The sequence below is a fragment of the Macrotis lagotis genome, chromosome 4 (assembly GCF_037893015.1).
Source record: "Macrotis lagotis isolate mMagLag1 chromosome 4, bilby.v1.9.chrom.fasta, whole genome shotgun sequence".
NCBI classification, from domain to species: domain Eukaryota; kingdom Metazoa; phylum Chordata; class Mammalia; order Peramelemorphia; family Peramelidae; genus Macrotis; species Macrotis lagotis.
Genome location: NC_133661.1, coordinates 42802267 through 42821664, shown reverse-complemented (window position 1 = coordinate 42821664; position 19398 = coordinate 42802267). Strand labels below are relative to the sequence as shown.

The following is a 19398-nucleotide window of genomic DNA, read 5'->3' as shown; positions in this document are numbered from 1 at the left end:
ATTCAGCTTTGAGCTGAAAACTATTCTGTTAGTAGTTTCAGTCTGCAGTATGTGTAGACATTAGAAAATTAGATGGGCAGAGAATCAATGTAATAGAGGATCCAAAGATAATGAACTCAAAAATTAATATATATTATCATAACATTGATATGCTTCAAAGGGAACAATTCTAGAGAGAATTAGATATTAGCACTCTAATCATGAGATAACTTATTTTACTACTTTTTGCTCCTTCAAATCTAAGCAAAAGGGGAAAAAAGAAATATTTGAATTTAATTTCATAATATTTATAAAAAAAACAAATGTTTGGTAATTACTAAGTGGAAAAAAAAAATTTTTACCTATTTTTGATTACGTATGAATTTTTTATAAAATAAAACACATCCTGATAAATTTATAAAAATATCTTCATGAAAGCAGAAAACAGCAAATAAAGCAATAAAAATCATATTCTAAAAGCAACACTTGAAATAGAAATTAAATTAACTAATTCGGCAAAAACAAATTATAGAAACAGAAGAAAATACCACCAAAGATTATTATTAAAATGTACACTTATACCAAATGTGTAGAAGGTAGATAAATCACATATTAGGAAAATGTTATAATTTAAAACATTTTAATCAGGAAAAAAAGGAAAACATATTGATGAACTAGACATGAAACCTTAACAAATGTAAAAAATAACAAATCAGCATCTCTTTTTTTACTGCACATCAAAGTAGAAATATTGAAAATTAAAAGACAAAAAAGAAAGCAAAAAAATTCACCATTGAATATAATATATAGATATATCTGTGTGTGTGTAAAAATAGTAGTTTCATTTTAAGCTAAGAAAGTAGAGTTAGATAATCTGAATTTTTAACCAAGAAGAAACAAATCAAGTTATTCCTCACCCTATGAACAAATGCTCCAAATCACTAATAATAAAATGCAAGCTAAAGCAGTTTTGAACTTCAAGCAAGGACCCATCCAACTGGCAAAATTAAGAAAATAAGTGAAAATTGTTGATACGGTAGAATGAAAAGGGAGTATTGATGTACTGCTGGTAGAACTGTGAATTGTTCCAACAATTCAAGAAACAATTTGAAATTATGAAAATAAAAAAGTGTTTGAAAGTCCACACTCTTGTCCATCTATTTCACTGACATATATATATATATATATATATATATATATATATATATATATATATATAAAGAAGTCAAAGAAAAATGGAAAAATCCTATATGAAGTATAACCATATATATATGCATATATGAAATAATCTATAAAGGCACTTACTATAGTGGAGAAAGCATAAACTAAGATAGTACCCATTATTAGAAAATTGAATGGAAAATTGTGATAAATGATGTAATGAAATTAAATTGTTCTCTATGAAATTAGAAAAATTTTATTTCAGAGAGACTTAAAAAGACTTGAATAAATTGATGCAGAGTGAAATGGGTGAATGCAGACTAGTTAAGGATACTAATATAAATTTTAAAATTGAATCATTCTGCAAACCTTGAGAATTTGAGTCAACTAAATAATAACTCATGGTAATAGAGTATTTATATAGGAGAATGGTGGTGATGTCATGACAGGTAGATAATAGACTAATATTCAGAATAAGAAATGCATTATTGGATGTGACCAATATGGGAATTTAATTTGATTTACTATTCTATCTGTTAAAAGAATTTTGTATTTCTTTCTATCTTTTTCCCCCAGTGGATTTGGAAAATATGAAGAAAAATAAGTTCAGGGCAATTTTAAATATAGGAAATCACAGTTTCTTTGAGTCTCACTTTTTTAATAAATAAGACAAGAGTTACAATAGGTATATTTTTATCTCATTAGGTTTCAAAAATTTTCTTCATCTTAAGGTATTCTGAAATTATCAAGGGGGAGGGAGAAAATTTGGCTATTTTAATCATGTTGGACGATACCCTAAAACACCATGTTAAAAGTTTCTCAAAAGATAAAATAATTGACATTTTTATGATAATCTGAAGCAGCCCTCTCTAATGTTTAGATTAACAAATCATCATTTTTCCCATGAAGAGGAAAATATTTTCTGGGGGATGCTTGATATCCTTATTTCTCAAAGTATAGATCAGAGGGCTCAGAGGAGAACTCACTCTAAAGCATAGCCATGATCTTGCCCTTCTTGGGGGAGCAACTGGAGCCTGAGTTTACATAAACATGGACTATGGTTGAATTACTACAATGAAGTGAGAGGAGTAGATAGAAAAGTTATTGTCGTTGTAGTTGTTCTGTGTTAGCCACTATTATATGGCTTGCCATAATACTGAAGATGCTGAAGCCATAGAACAGCATAATAAACCAGAAACTCAGAACATAAAAGAATGTATAAGCCATGATGGTCATGAAGTCATTCCTTTATTTAGAGGATCAGGGGAGCAACAGAAGAGATCTCACAAAGAAAGCAATCAAGCAATAAGATCATAGAATGATAACTTCACCAAGATGCTAATATTTGTTGAGGAGGCAAAAACAACTCCCCTAAAGTCAGAGCCAGCGATTTTCAAACTTAACTATTTTTTTTGTTCTATGATAATATAAAACAAGGGCTGTGATACATCACATGCCAGTCATATGTCATAACCATGAAGAGGTAGAACAGTATTTTGACTTTCTATCCCTGTTACATCAAGAACGGGCTATGTTGGTTTGCTTTGTCCTAAGGATGTTAACATACTATTTTTTCATTCATTTGTTTAGCTGTCTTGATATGATATGGTGATCTGATATTTAATGAGGAATAATAATGAATTGTGATCCTTTTATGGGGAGGCAGTTCTTAATTAATGAGATTACAGAGCCATTTTAATGATTGATAATATTTATTTACCTCAGTCTTCTCTTTTAGACATTTTATGCAAATTTCAAAACAAAATCGTTCTCTCTTGTCTCTCTCTTTCTCTCTCTCTCTCTCTCTCTCTCTCTCTCTCTCTCTCTCTCTCTCTCTCTTTCTCCTCTCAGTCATTTCTATTTCTGAAAAAGCAAAAGGAAAAGAAAATATTCACCATCTTGGTTTTGGCCTATCAGAATGCTAAATTCCCTAGTAGATCCATTTTGTCTGTATTTCTACTAAAACCTCATTAGAGGATTCTAGAAATAGTATCTAGAAATTACATCCTCCTGCCCTAGATTCTGAAATTATACAATAAGTGAAATCTTGAGGATATTGGAAGATGAAGGCTGAGGAATTTCTATTAATTATCACTAAAAGAGGGCGGCTAGGTGGCGCAGTGGATAAATCACGGGCCCTGGAGTCAGGAGTACCTGGGTTCAAATCTGGTCTCAGACACTTAATAATTACCTAGTTGTGTGGCCTTGGGCAAGCCACTTAACCTCATTTGCCTTGCAAAAAAGAAACTAAAAAAAAATTATCACTAAAAGAATTCCCTTATCAATCCCATACACAAAGTTTTAAATTTCTAAGCTTTCACTTCCTAAATAGAGGCACTTTTCTGAGGGCTTCTATGACATCCTTGTTCCTCAAAGTGTATATGAGAGGATTTAAGGTGGGACTAACTGCTGTGTAAATTACAGCCACCAATTTTCCACTTTCAGGAGAATAGCGAGATATGGGGCTGACGTAGGCATAACATACAGTGCAATAATACATGGTGACCACAATTAGATGGGAGGAGCAGGTAGAGAATGCTCTCTTCTTTCCCTCTGTGGTCCGGATTTTCATGATGTTGGAGATGATGAAGCAGTATGACACCATGATTAACAGGAAATTCAAAACTGAGAAGAAGACATCAGCAAGGACTGTCATGATATTGTTCACATATGTTGATGTGCAAGATAGAAGCAACACAGGGGGAATTTCACAAAAAAATTGATTAATGATATTGGGGCCACAGAATGATAACCTAATCATAAGCCCAGTATGGACACTAGTGTTCAATCCACAGATGCCCCATACCCCAATTGCCAGAAGGACACAAATCTTCTTACTCATCATGGTGCTATAGTGCAGGGGGTGGCAGATGGCCACATATCTGTCATAAGCCATGGCTGTCAAGAGCAAGAGCTCACCAGATACAGCCCAGGTAAGAAAGCACACCTGCGTCATACATCCACCATACGAGATGGTTTTCTTATCAGAAAGCAGGTTCTCCAACACCTTGGGAAGAACAGAAGTCGTGCACATGATATCCAACATAGACAAGTTGACTAGGAAAAAATACATAGGGGTGTGAAGAGTAGCACTGCAAATAAACAATGCAATGATCAGGATATTCCCAGTAAGGGCAACTGTGTATAAAGAAAAAAAGCTGCCAAAGAGCAAGATCTTTATAGAAAACCTATCTGAGAATCCTTGAAGGATGAACTCAGTCACTTGTGTCTGGTTATTCATTAACATCCTATGGAAAGTAGAACTTTTTCCGCCTTTTTCTCTTGTTTTCTTCTAGTTGCAGTTGAAATAATCACAGGACTCTGGTTCTCTCTCCCATCTTGCTGAATTATTTGAGAAAATTAAATATTAAATACATCAATCCATGAAAAACATAACAGAATAATCCAAGTGAATTCATAATTTACTAAAATTTTAAATTTGGCATTAGAATTTGTAAAAATGGCTTCCGTACTTTTCTAGAAAGTGGGATGAGGGACTACTAGGACAAAATGCTACACAAATTGCTAAAACAATTTCTGTTTGATTAATAATGTCTTTCATTGATAAGATGGGGAGATCAATGGGAAGAAATGTAGGTGTGTCAGCTGTCCATGCAGGAGAATAAGAGCCATATAAAGACATAAGCCTCCAATAATTTTATTAAAATATTTCATTCCGGGGGTGGCTAGGAGGCACACTGGATAGAACACGAGGTATGGAGTCAGGAGTACCTGAGTATAAATCTTGCCTCATACACTTAATAATTACCTAGCTGTGTGGCCTTCGGCAAGCCACTTAACCCGATTGCATTGTAAAAACCTAAAAAAAGAATTATTTCATTCCAACAAAATTTCATGAGCATGTATGTATATATGTATATACTTTTTCAATATCACATGATATTATTGGAAGCAATGAGCATTAAGTGTCTTATCCAGGGTAACACTGTAGCAAGTGTCAAAGACCTGAAAGCAGATTTGAATTCAGATTATCCTGACTCCAGAAGCAGTGATCGGCACACTATAACACCCAAATTCCCCTTTAATCATTCAAAATATTAAACCTCTTTTAGCTCTGATTTTCCACCTTTTGAATTCTGTTACAAAGTTAATACATGTTTATGATCCATGTTATCTTTCTCTCTTTTATATTTCTTAATAAGAGATAGATTATAGTCTGCATCAGGTTTGTAGAAGTCACATTTTGAGGAAGACAGAGAAAGAATTTGGACCAATATGATAACCACATTGTTGTCCACAAATAAAACCTCAAGCATTCCTGTATCAGTTTTGTAGTTTTCAACATAACTTATTTCATATAGCATTTTACAAAATATGTGTATATATATATATGTGTGTGTGTGTGTGTGTGTGTGTGCGTGCGTGTGACTTTACTATTTACTATCTTTTTAATATAATTTGTTAACTCGTTAAGTAAGGTTTATGCTGAGGCATAATGTGATATGGGCTCCTAGTGAGGCCTTGGAGTAAGGAAGATGTTTAATCAGATCCTGTCACTAATACTTTCTACCGCTATAATCACAGGCACATCTCTTTATCTCTCAATGACTGAGATGACTCTCTAAGACTAAAAGTTACATCAAAGTTACCTGATTTCTATCAGTGGAAAGAGTTTTTACATTTTGAATGTAAATTTTCTACCTTGAGAATATATCAGTATTCATTGTTATAAATTTCATAAGCCTAGAACCAACCAAGGAGACAAAAATCCTGTCTGGCACCCATTCCAGAGAAGAAATCCAGAGAAATATTGATGATTACCTCTTAATAAAATAGATTCTCACCCATGCAAGCATTCCTAGTAGTCTGAGAGTGAATTTATTGTCTTTTTAAATTGTCTACTGTGGCATTTTCTGAAAATGTTTGTATAAGTCTTAAAAAACTATTTTCTCCTACACCTAATCAGACTCCTCAGGTTCTGTTTCTTCTCTCCCAGTAACTACATTTCCAGTTCCAAGATAGTTCAGGCTTATTGAAGGATTTAGACTTCCTTTCATTCACTAAGGTTTTTGACTTGATCAGTTACTCAAAATCCACATCTTATACGTTTCCTAGGTAACCCATGGGTGATTGTTCTTAGTGGTAGGGCATACACTATAATTAACCTTAAGTCTGTGTTTGCCATCAATGACTTGAAGTTGTCCTTATTTTTGCCTGGGAGGGGCTTTTATTTTTGCAGGTCAATTTTCTAGTCAAATATCAGCAGGACTTACTTAGTTTTATAAGACTTGAGTTTCAATCTTGCAGCTGATACTTACCAATCACCTGATCATGATATCTCTGGGTCTTAAATTCCCTTTCCACAAAATGGCAGTGGGGGGGGGTGAGAGCCACGCTGGACTTATTGCCTCTAAAGTTTGACCGGAATTACATCTGTAATCCTCTGCAAAGGGGAAGGATGGGAATGATATTATTTGCATTACAAACCTCAGGTGATTTTTGTTATTCAGTTATCCATAGGAGATGGATGAATTTAATCCTATACTTGGAGTCAAAGAATCTGATTACAAATCTGAGATATTTTATGTATTGATATGTGCAAATCATCCAAGGTACTCTAATCCACTTCAATAAGAAAACAGAACACTAATTCACATACCGTGTATTTTCTAATAGCTTCTTTTTTCAAGAAGCAGGCATTTTTTGTTCCAAGGTCCTACATCTAAATCGTCTCCTAATTAGACTTTTAAAATTTCTTTATTTATTTAAAGTAATGGGATTAATTGAGCAACCTAAGGTCACACAGCAAGGCAATAATTATCAGAATTTGATGTTTGTACAGTACTTTGATTTGGCCTTAGATGCTCTTGACTCCAGTGCCAGTGCTCTTGTCCCCTTCTACACATAGCTGCCCCCGATGACATTTCTCACCTAGCTTGATCCACTGAAGTAGTATTATTTTTTATATAAAATGTGTTGTTTCCCTAAATATTTAGAGATGTTCCTGGTAATAATCATTATATTGACTGAGTAACTAGCATATGTACCTCTTAGAAACACAGATTTCTAGATTAAGATGGGGAAGACTCCGAGATCTAGGCAAAACCTCTTATTTTATAGAAAAGGAAACAGAGACCCAGTAATGCTTTGGTGAATTCCAAAATCATGTAAGAAATAAGTGAAGGAGACAAATTCAGCTACATCTTTGAACTTAAAATAGTGTTCTTTCTCTTATATTAATTCATTTTTTATTTCAATAAGTAAATTTGTCATAGTACTTTCCTTATGTGTTAACAGTACTCAGCTAACTGCAATTACTTATATACTATATCATACCTTTGTAGTTTTTTCTCAGGGTCTTCGTGGTGATAATAATCTGGTGGCATGAATATGTCTGAATGTTCCTTTCCAGTTCTAATTTGTGACCAAGTATTTCAAGTTTATGCCTCTATTTATTCTGATTTTTAGCATTCACATAATCTGAGCTGTCTTATTGGCTATATCTCATATTTATTGAATTATGTACCTGGATTATTTTCACTTTTCCATTTCTTCCATCATTTCTTCTTCCTGATAGCCCTTCATTAAACCAAGATTGATTGTTGATCTTCTGCATTCAATATCTTTTACCCAACTTTTCAATTTTCAAAAATTAAATTGATTTTTAAAAGTTGGAATTTTAATACTCTATTCACAAAGAAATGTTTAATTTTACTACAATAACATATTCTTACAAATAGTCATGGTTCATTAATCTAAGAAACTATGACCTGGTATTAACAGAAGAATGCTATCATATTGCTGACAAACTCTTGAAATATTTCATGTAGCCATTGAGGTGTTTAGGGACAAAGAATCTCAAGAGGCTTAATTACAGAAAGTCCTCAATGGCCTATGAAGACTAATAAGGTTAGGGGGGTGATGTTGGTACAAATGAGGCTAAATATTGACCTCTAAGGATTCTTACATCTGGAAATTACTTTTCTTATATTGATCTCTATATCTAGAGATGTTCCTTTCTACTTAATGGACTTATATTTAATTTTTACTTATAAATATTGTAAATTTCACTTATAGCTATTGCACACACACAGACACAAACATATATACCAACAAATGTATATATATATATGTGTATATATATATATATATATATACATACATATATATTTACATAGTCACATGCCATTTTACAACATAATGTCCAAGAGGGCAGGCCATATCATGATTCTTTTCTTTTTATCACATTATGTAGCATGCAATAGCAGCAAAATCAATGGCTATTGTGCCATAAATGGGCTCCACATAGTAGCTGTTCTACAACAGTGCCAATTGGACTAATAGAGAAAGACCCATAATAAAAATCCACTTGGATGTTCATGAAGTCCAAAGACACTATGTAGGGCAGATCCCTGTAGGATCCAGTGTGGTATTAGCAAGTCAAAATCAGAGACAAGAGAAAATCCCCAGAGAAAGATAATCATTAGATATCTCTGAAGGCTATGGTGGGAGCCTTGCAAGAGAATAGACTTTGGACCCATATTGAAGCCATAAATGTAAGCAAAACCTCAAGCAGACCTATGAAAAGGCAATGCCTCTAGAAAGAACTTATGACCAAAACAACAACATAGCCCTTTGAAGGAGGAACCACAATTATTAGTCATCATACTCAGAAGTAGACACATCATTCTCTTACAGTGTATAACTTAAGCACAATTCACTCTAATTCCTTATATTAACACTGATGAGAAAAGAAAATCAAGGAAAACTCCAAATGCCATTAATTTGAGAGAAAATTGCTGAGGAAGCAAATCCTAAAATGGATAACAACTATATAACACAGGTAAAACCAATGAGTTAAAAAAATTTTTAAAAAGATATCCTAGTCTCAAGATTGCAAAAATACTTGGAAAAGGAAAGAAAAGAATGGAATCAATAGGAAGGAATTTTTTTATTTGATTCATTAATTTATTTTGAATTTTACAATTTTTCCCTAGTCTCGCTTCCCCTCCCAAGTTAGTCTTTACATTGTTTTCATGGTATACATTGATCTTAGTTGAATGTGATAACAGAGAAATGATATCCTTATGGTAAAAAATAATGTATAAGAGATAGCAAAATTACATCATAGGATAATGTTTGTTGTTTTATTTTTAAATTAAAGGAGGGGCAGCTAGGTGGCATAGTGGATAAAGCACCGGCCCTGGAGTCAGGAGTACCTGGGTTCAAATCAAGTCTAAGACAATTAATAATTACCTAGCTGTGTGGCTTAGGGCAAGCCACTTAACCCCGTTTGCCTTGCAAAAACCTTAAAAAAAATAGAGCAAAGCCAAAAAACTTCTTTAATGGGCAGGTAGGTGGCACAGCGGATAAAGCACTGGCCCTGGAGTCAGGAATACCTGGGTTCAAATCCAGTCTCAGACACTTAATAATGGCCTAGCTGTGTGTCCTTGGGCAAGCCACTTAACCCCATTTGTCTTGCTAAAACTTAAAACAAACAAACAAACAAACAAATGAATAAACAAACGAATAAAGAAATAAATAAAAGTTAATAGTCTTCCATCTTTGTTTAAACTCCACAATTCTTACTCTGGATACAGATCATATTCTCCATCACAGATACCCCCAAATTGTGCCTGATTGTTGCACAGATGGAATGAACAAGTCCATTAAGTTTGATCATCACCCCCATGGTGCTGTTAGAATGTAAAGTGTTCCTCTGGTTCTGCTCATCTCACTCAGCATCAGTTCATGCAAATCCTTCCAGGCTTCTCTGAATTCCCATCTTTCCTGGAAACATGTACCACAATTTGTTCAGTGATTCCTCAATTGTTGGACATTCATTCAATTTCCAATTCTTTGCCATCACAAACAGGGCTACTATGAATATTTTTGTAGGAGTGATGTGTTTAACCTTTTTCACGATCTCTTCAGGATACATTAGTGGTATTGCTGGATCAAAGGGTATGCACATTTTTATTGTCCTTTGTGTGTAATAATTGGAAGAAATTTAAAGGAGAATTTCAAACTTTGCATAGATTTTAGAAAACCTCAAAAAAGACTTAAGTTCCCTAAAAATTAGAATAGACCAAATAGGTTGTTAGGAGGTAGAGTGGATCAAGAGTTGCATCTGAAGTCAGGAAGACAGAGTTAAAAACTGATCTCAAACATTTACTAACTGTGTGACCATGGGCACAGCAACTCAGGACAAGTCACCTAAACTCCATTTGCCTCAGTTTCCTCATTTGTATAATGTTCTGGAGAAGGAAGGGGAATGAGTATTTTTTACAAGAATTGCCTAAAAACTTTGAGGAAGAGTTTGGCACAACTGAAAAGTGACTAGGCATGAACAACAATATTTCCAAAAATATTGAAGTAAAAAAAAAAACAGTTAAATACAAAAGGAGTAGGAAAACCATCTAAAATCTATCTAAAAATCATGTGCAAAAGAAGTCTGGACACCATAATTCAAAGAATTACAAGTGAAAACTGTGCAAATATCTAAGAACCAAAAGACAATGTGAAAGCAGAATCTACCAGTTTCCCCATAAAAGAAAACCCAAAATGAAAACCCATAAAAATACTTTAGTTAAAATTCAGAGTTTGTAGATCAATGGAAAAAAATATACAAGCAGACTTTAAGAATGATATGTAGTGCCAAGGAAGTCAGATTTACAGAAAACATTGCAAGATCAAAGTTAAGGAAAGTAAAGTTTGCTGCCACCCAGCCACCCCTACTATTATTACTATTTTATTATATTTTGGACCTTTTTTTTTCCTTTTTTGGTTTTTCCAGGGCAGTCAAGTTGGGGTGGCTTGTATGTGGCTGGGTTATTGTTGGATATACAGGGCCAGATATGGGATTGGGTGCTCCTGGCTCCAGAGCTGGTGCTTTGTCCATTGTGCCACCTGGCCATACCTTACAATTATTACTATTTTTTTCCTTTTTATTTCAATTTTTTCCTCTCTCCTTTACTTTATTGCTCAAACGAGTCTATATTTTTTTGGGGGGGGGGTATTTAGCTTACTCTTAAACAAGAATATTTTCTTGATGTATAAAAAATATTTGTACAAAATGAGAATAAATAAATATTTAATATAAAAAGAAGAAAAAAATTCAAGATAATATTCTAAAAGTCAAGGCATAAAGGCTTATAGTCAAATATAATATATCTGCCAACACTAAACATAATTCTGTAATGGAAAAAAAATGGCTTTTCAATGGAATTGAGAAATTCTAAACATTCCTAAGGAAAGAGTCACAACTACATATTCATTTTGAATTTGAACTATTGGCATACAGGGAAACATAAATGTAAACAAGTGTTTATTTTAAATGGATTAAGGAAAAATGAAATGTTTATATTTTGATAAATCTTCAGAAACACATGTAATCATATAATCTTAATATCTTTGGGTCTTTATGCTATAAAAACATACTAAGGGCCTCAAAATGGTTTTATTCTACTTTATGGTCTTAGAAGAAGACATAGGAGAAGGGAAAAATAATTCATAGTGAAGAGGAAAGGAAAGGAATTCACTTTCATGTAATAGTGATACATCAGATGTATAGAATTAAAAGATGGAGGACTGGATGGGGGTATAGGTATCCTACAAACCTCAAAATTATCTGAATCAGCAAAAAGAAAGCTGAACATAATTTTCCAGGAACAGAAGCAGAAAGAGATATAAAAGGAGGGAAAGACATTTTAATATATAAATGGTGTACTGAGAAAAAAATAGGAGTTATTCCTGATGAAGTTGAGCCAGGTTTATCATAATGCTACTTCTTCATGAAGAAATTAACTTAATTTAAATATAATAAAAGACTTCTTAACACACATACATACATACATACAGCCAAACAAACACCCTCCCAACACACACACACACACACACACACACACACAAACACACAAACACATTCCATCTAAGTTTTGTATTCTGTTAATTAAGAAGGGATGGGGGGTCAAGGGTAAGAAGGCTAAGGAGAAAAAAATAGTAGATAAGGTAATAGTCATAAGCTAATAAATCTCCAGGATCAAAAGGATGGGTGTGAAAACAGAGGAAAAAAAGAAAGGAAAGATGTAGCAAAAACCTGTAATTTCAAAAAATTCAGTACAAATAAATGGCAATGTAGGGGAAATAGCCTATTAAATTTGTAGATCATAGGTGTTAAGCAAATTTCTTCTTTATCACTTCCCTCTTAATTTTAAGAAGTTGTAAATAGAGACAAGAAGGAGAGACAAAAAGGGGGAAGAGAAATGTGCAGGTAATTATCATGATAGTGAATAAAAATGAGATTTTAACCTCAAAATGGAAAACAAAAAAATGGGCCCAATTAAAAAGCAGAATCCATTTATAAGAAATACACTTGAAATATAAACATTCTCCTAGATAACAAAGAAAAAATATTCAGCTTTGAGCTGAAAAATATTCTGTTAGTAGTTTCAGATAAGTCTGCAATATATGTGGACATTAGAAAAATAGATGGGCAGAGAAACAATGTAATAGTTAAAGGATCCAAAGACAATGAACTAAATAATTAATATATGCTATCACAACATTGATATGCTTAAAAGGGAAAAAATTCTAGAGAGAATAAGATATTAGCACTCTAATCATGAGATAAATTATTTTACTACTTTTTGTTCCTTCAAATCTAAGTAAAAGGGGGAAAAAAGAAATATTTGAATTTAATTTTATAATATTTATAGAAAACAAATGTCTGATAATTACTAAATGGAAAGAAAAAGAATTTTACCTATTTTTGATTATGTATGAAATTTTTATAAAATAAAGCACATCCTGATAAATATATATAAAAATATCTACATGAAAGCAGAAAAGAGTAAATAATGCAATAAAAATCATATTCTAAAAACAACCCTTGACATAGAAATTAAATAAACTAATTCTGGAAAAATAAATTATAAAAACAGAAGAAAGCACCATCAAAGATTATTATTATAATGTAAACTTATACCAAATTTGTAGAAGGAAGATAAATCACACATTAGGAACATTTTGTAATTTAAAGCATTTAAACCAGAAAATAAGAAAAGCAAATTGATGAAATAGACATGAAACCTTAACAAAGGTGAAAAATAACAAATTAGCATCTCTTTTTTTACTGCACATCAAAGTGGAAATATTGAAAATTAAAAGACAAAAAAGAAAGCAAACTATAAATTCACCATTGAATATAATATATAGATAAATGTGTGCATGTGTAAAGTAGTAGTTTTATTTTAATCTAAGAAAGTAGAGTTAGATAATCCAATTTTTTAACCAAGAAGAAACAAATCAAGATATTCCTACTAGCCCTATGAACAAGTGCACCAAATCACTAATAATAAAATGCAAGCTAAAGCAGTTTTGAAGTTCAATCAAGGACCCATCTGATTGGCAAAATTAAGAAAATAAATGAAAATTGTTCACAGTTTAGAATGAAAATGGATGTGTTGATGTACTACTGATGGAACTGTGAATTGCTCCAACAATTCGAGAAACAATTTGGAATTATGAAAATAAAAAGTTCTTTGAAAGTCCACACTCTTGTCCATCTATGTCACTGACACATCTATATATCCAAGGAAGTCAAAGAAAGATGGAAAAATCCTTCATGAAGTATAACCATATATATACATATATATATATACATATATATATTATGTATAATATATATGTATAATATATATTATGTACATATATGAAATAATCTACAATGGCACTATAGTGGAAAAAGAATAAACTAAGATAGTACCCATTATTAGAGAATTGAATGGAAAATTGTGATAAATAAAGTAATGAAATTAAATTGTTCTCTATGAAATTAGACTTAAAAAGACTTGAATAAATTGATGCAGAGTGAAACGGGTGAATGCAGACTAGTTAAGGATACTAATATAAATTTTAAAATTGAGTCATTCTGCAAACCTTGCAAATTTGAGTCACCTAAATAATAATTCATGGTAATAGTGTATTTATATAGGAGAATGATGGTGATATAATGACAGATAGATAATAGACTAATATTCAGAATAAGAAATGCATTATTGGATGTGAACAACAAGGGAATTTAATTTGATTTACTATTCTATGTATTAAAAGAATTATTTATTTATTTCTATTTTCCCCCCCCAGTGAATTTGGAAATTATGGAGAAAAATAAATACAGTGCAATTTTAAAAATAGAAAATCACAATCTCTTTGAGTCTCAGTTTTCTTATAAATAAGATGAGAGTTAGAATAGGTGTATTTTTATCTCATCAGGTTTCAAAAATTTTCTTCATCTTAAGGTATTCTGACATTATGAAGGGGAAGGGAGAAAATTTGGCTATTTTAATCGTGTTGGACGATACCCTAAAGCACCACGTTTAAATGTTTCTTAAAAGATAAAATAATTGACATTTTTATAATAATCTGAAGCAGCCTTCTCTAATGTTTAGATTAACAAATCATCATTTTTCCCATGAAGAAGAAAATATTTTCTGGGGGATGATTGATATCCTTATTTCTCAAAGTATAGATCAGAGGGCTCAGAGGAGAACTCACTCTAAAGCATAGCCATGATCTTGCCCTTCTTGGGGGAGCAACTGGAGCCTGAGTTTACATAAACATGGACTATGGTTGAATTACTACAATGAAGTGAGAGGAGTAGATAGAAAAGTTATTGTCATTGTGGTTGTTTTCTGTTAAGCCACTATTGTATGGCTTGCCATAATGCTGAAGATGCTGAAGCCATAGAACAGCATAATAAACCAGAAACTCAGAACATAAAAGAATGTATTAGCCATGATGGTCATGAAGTCATTCCTGTATTTAGAGGATCAGGGGAGCAACAGAAGAGATCTCACAAAGAAAGAAGTCAAACAATTAGGACCATAGAATGATAACTTGACCTTCAAGAAGCTGGTATTTGTTGAGGAGTCAAAAACAACTCCCCTAAAGTCAGAGCCAGGGATTTTCAGACTTAACTATTTCTTTTTGTTCTATGATAATATAAAACAAGGGCTGTGATACATCACATGCCAGTCATACGTCATAACCATGAAGAGGTAGAACAGTATTATGACTTTCTATCCCTGTTACATCAAAAATGGGACTATGTTGGTTTGCTTTGTCCTGAGGATGTTAACATACTATTTTTTTCATTCACTTTTTGAGCTGTTTTGATATGATATGGTAATCTGATATTTAATGAGGAATAATAATGAATTGTGATCCTTTTATGGGGAGGCAATTCTTAATTAATGAGATTACAGAGCCATTTTACTGATTGAGAATATTTATTTACCATAGTCTTCTCTTTTAGACAATTTATGAAAATTTCAAGAACAAAATCAATCTCTCTCTCTCTCTCTCTCTCTCTCTCTCTCTCTCTCTCTCTCTCTCTTTCTCTCTTCTCTCAGTCATTTCTAATTCTGAAAAAGCAAAAGGAAGGGAAAATATTCACCATCTTGGTGAATGCTAAATTCCCTAGTAGATCCATTTTGGCTGTATGTCTACTAAAAACTCATTAGGGGATTCTAGAAATAGTATCTAGAAATTGCATTCTCCTACCCTAGAATCTGAAGTTATACAGTAAGTAAAATCTTGAGGCTATTAAAAGATGAAGTCTGAGAAATTTCTATTATCACTACAAGAATAACTTTATCAGTCCCATACAGAAAGTTTTAAATTTCTAAGCTTTCACTTATTAAATAGAGGCACTTTTCTAAGGGCTTCCTTAACATCCTTGTTCCTCAAAGTGTATATGAGAGGATTTAAGGTGGGACTAACTGCTGTGTAAATTACAGCCACCAATTTTCCACTTTCAGGAGAATAGCGAGATATGGGGCTGACATAAGCATAAAATACAGTGCAGTAATACATGGTGACCACAATTAGATGGGAGGAGCAGGTAGAGAATGCTCTCTTCTTTCCCTCTCTGGTGCGGATTTTCATGATGTTGGAGATGATGAAGCAGTATGACACAATGGTTAACAGGAAATTCAGAACTGAGAAGAATACATCAGCAAGGACTGTCATGATATTGTTCACATATGTTGATGTGCAAGATAGAAGCAGCACAGGGGGGATTTCACAGAAGAATTGATTAATGATATTGGGACCACAGAAGGATAAACGAATCATAAGACCAGTATTGATGGTAGTGTTAAGTCCACAGATGCCCCATACCCCAGCTGCCAGAAGGACACAAATCTTCTTACTCATCATGGTGCTATAGTGCAGGGGGTGGCAGATGGCCACATATCTGTCATAAGCCATGGCTGTCAAGAGCAGGAGTTCACCAGATACAGCCCAGATAAGAAAGTATACTTGGGCCATGCATCCACCATACGAGATGGTTTTCTTATCAGAAAGCAGGTTCTCCAACACCTTGGGTAGAACAGATGTTATACACATGATATCCAGCATAGATAAGTTGACTAGGAAAAAATACATAGGGGTGTGAAGAGTGGTGCTCCAAATAACCAACACAATGATCAGGATATTCCCGGTAAGGGCAGCTGTGTATAAAGAAAAAAAGGTGCCAAAGAGCAAAATCCTTAGTGGAACACTATCTGAGAAACCTTGAAGGATGAACTCAGTCACATGTGTCTGGTTATTAAACAACATCCTATTGAAAACAGAATTTTTACCCCCTTTTCTCTTGCTTTCTTCCAGTTCCAGTTGAAATAGTCACAGAACTCTGATTCTTTCTCCAAACTTGATGAATTTTATAAGAAAATAAGAGATTTTTTTAAAATTCAATCTATGTACAACATATAACAGTAACCCAAGTGAATCCATAATTTAATAAAATTTTAAATTAAAAATATCAACTTGTAAAATTCAATAAATTTAAGAGATAGAAATGTTATAAAATTATTAATACAGCCTGGATTCTCTTCTGATGCAGAAGGATCATAGGTTACTCTTGTACACATATGAAACAATAACTATTTATGGTACCAACTTTCTGCTATGTTTTGCATCAAGATTTGAAGTCTTTGTTCAAATCTTTTTTCAACTGGACAATCATTATGCTTCTCCTTGATATTCTCCTTTCTTAGAATGCCAGCTGGAGAAGGAATTGGTGTTACCTTGGTAAATCATTAATTTCTCTGGATCTCTTTCTCCATCTCCATCTATTGATTTAATTGACCTCTAAGGTGCTTTCCAATTTTGAATTCATATAATTGCACGATTCTGTGGTTTCCCCATTCACCTCATTCAATTCCCTCATTCCTTATTCCTTAGTTTAAAGATTACTGCAGAGAAGGTACTGATTTGCATTGGTGGAGGGTGTTTGTTTCCTGCAAAATCTCTATACTGATGAAAACATAAATTCAGTCCAAGCCTTAGTACAAATATTAAGAATCAATGCTACCAATCCATTTTTCTTTGAATCTATTTATATTTAAACAAATTAACTTCCATACATATAATGTTGTAACTTCTCAAACTTCTTATCATTTCCATTTTATGGAAATATTCCTGAAGAAAATCTGAGAAGTTAATATTCTCACAGATCCTGGGTAAATTATTTAATTTACCTCTGCCTTAACCCTAAATCTGCAAAATGAGGTGGTTGGATTCCATGACCGCCAGACTTCCTTGCAATTTAAATCTGTGCTTCTATTACTGTATGAAACTAAAATTCTCCCAAATGATCAAGAAGTCTAGAGAATGGAAGATTCCAAAGTGTCTACCACTGGCTAATGAGAAAATATGTTTGACATGGCTGAAAAAATTAAAACTTTAAACAAAGTCTTTACTCACTTGGAAAGGTCCTGGAGAAGAGACATTGAAATCTCCATACCCATCATGAAAGGGACTACTAGAATTAAATGCTACATAAATTGCCAACACAATCTCTATGATTTTATATTACTTCTCTTTCTTAAAGTGGAGAGATCAATAGGAACCAATGTCGATATGTCAGCTATCAAGCAAAGGCTATTTGTCATATAAAGCCAAAGGACTTCAAAAACTTTTGTGAAATATTTCATTCCAACAAAAATGCCAACTATATATATATATATATAATATATATGTATACATATATATTTATATTATATAAACATATGTACACTAAAATAACATATGTTTCTGGAAGTAAGTGGGATTAAGCCTTTTGTCCAGTGTAACACAGCTAGCAAGTGTCAAGGGTCTGAATTCAGATTCTCCTGACTCCAGAGTTCTTCCACCATCCAAGTGTCCCTTTATCTATTCCAATTATTAAACCTATTTTAACCATGATTTTCCATCTTTGAATTCTGCTACATTAGTGATTCATCTTTATTATCTATATCATCTTTCTCATTTTTCTTTTATTTGTCTTAGAGTATGAGTTTAGTCCCCCCTCAGGTTTGTAGAAGTCACGCTGAGGGAAGACAGAGAAAGAATTTGGACCAGGATAATATTTGCCCACATTTTTTGTCAGCAAATATAATCTCAAGCATTCTTCTGTCACTTTGCAGTTTTCCAAATAACTTATTTTACATTGTATTTTCCAAAGTGTATGTATGTAAGTTTATATATATATATATATATATATACACATATATGTATATATACATATATGTATATATATACACAAAATCTAGAACTTTAGTATTTGCTATTGTTTTGCTATAATTAATATTTTAAATAAGGTTTAATCTGAAGAATAATGTGATATGAAAAACCTTGGAGAAGGAAGATGTCAATTCATATTCTGTTACTAATTCATCCTACCTGTGTAACCACAGGCAAATCTTTTCATCTCTCACTGTCTGAGATTGACTCTCTTAAATCTGAAAATTATATCCAAATTGCCTGATTTCTATCAGTGAAAAGAGTTTTTACACCTTGAGTGTAAAATGTCTATCTTGAGTATATATTAATTTTCATTGTCTTCAATTTCATAAGTCTACAGTCAAATAAGGAAACAGAAGTCTCATCTAGGATCCATTACAAGAGAGATAACTAGACAAATGCTGATGAACACTATTAAATAAAATAGACTCTGTTCTAAGCCAGTAATCCTAGTAGGCTGAGGGTGAACTTTTTTCAAATGCCTATTAGGAATTTTAAGAAAAGATTTGCAAAATTCTTTTTTTTTAGGTTTTTTTTGTAAGACAAATGGGGTTAAGTTGCTTGTCCGAGACCCCACAGATAGGTAATTATTAAGTGTCTGAGGACGGATTTGAACTCAGGTATTCCTGACTCCAGGGCCGGTGCTCTATCCACTGTGCCACCTAGCCACCTCAAGATTTGCAAAATTCTTAAAAATTCTGTCTTCTTCTATATCTAGTCAGACTGCAC

At 32.8% G+C, this 19398-nt stretch overlaps 3 protein-coding genes across 4 annotated transcripts in view; all 3 read right to left on the bottom strand.

The window, feature by feature from the left end:
• Window positions 1–19398, bottom strand: part of LOC141520794 (olfactory receptor 13A1-like) — a 396576-nt gene that overhangs the window by 84031 nt on the left and 293147 nt on the right. The gene's annotated exons all lie outside the window — the stretch shown is intronic.
• On the bottom strand, window positions 3458–4387 carry LOC141523055 (olfactory receptor 13A1-like). The gene has a single exon (XM_074236340.1). The coding sequence runs from the start codon at window positions 4385–4387 to the stop codon at window positions 3458–3460; it is 930 nt and encodes a 309-aa protein (XP_074092441.1).
• LOC141523054 (olfactory receptor 13A1-like) lies at window positions 15796–17918 on the bottom strand. The gene is made up of 2 exons (XM_074236339.1): window positions 17896–17918; window positions 15796–16726 (listed from the first exon to the last, which is right to left on the bottom strand). Exons 1-2 carry the CDS (start codon window positions 17916–17918, stop codon window positions 15796–15798), a joined length of 954 nt encoding a protein of 317 aa, XP_074092440.1.

Excerpts from the sequence above, each read along its gene's own strand:
- LOC141523055 (XM_074236340.1), bottom strand. The coding sequence starts at position 4,387 with ATGTTAATGAATAACCAGACACAAGTGACTGAGTTCATCCTTCAAGGA.
- LOC141523054 (XM_074236339.1), bottom strand. The coding sequence starts at position 17,918 with ATGATGGGTATGGAGATTTCAAT. Across the intron at positions 16,727-17,895 it reads ATGGGTATGGAGATTTCAAT|GATGTTGTTTAATAACCAGA; the intron begins GTCTCTTCTCCA and ends TGTTTTCAATAG.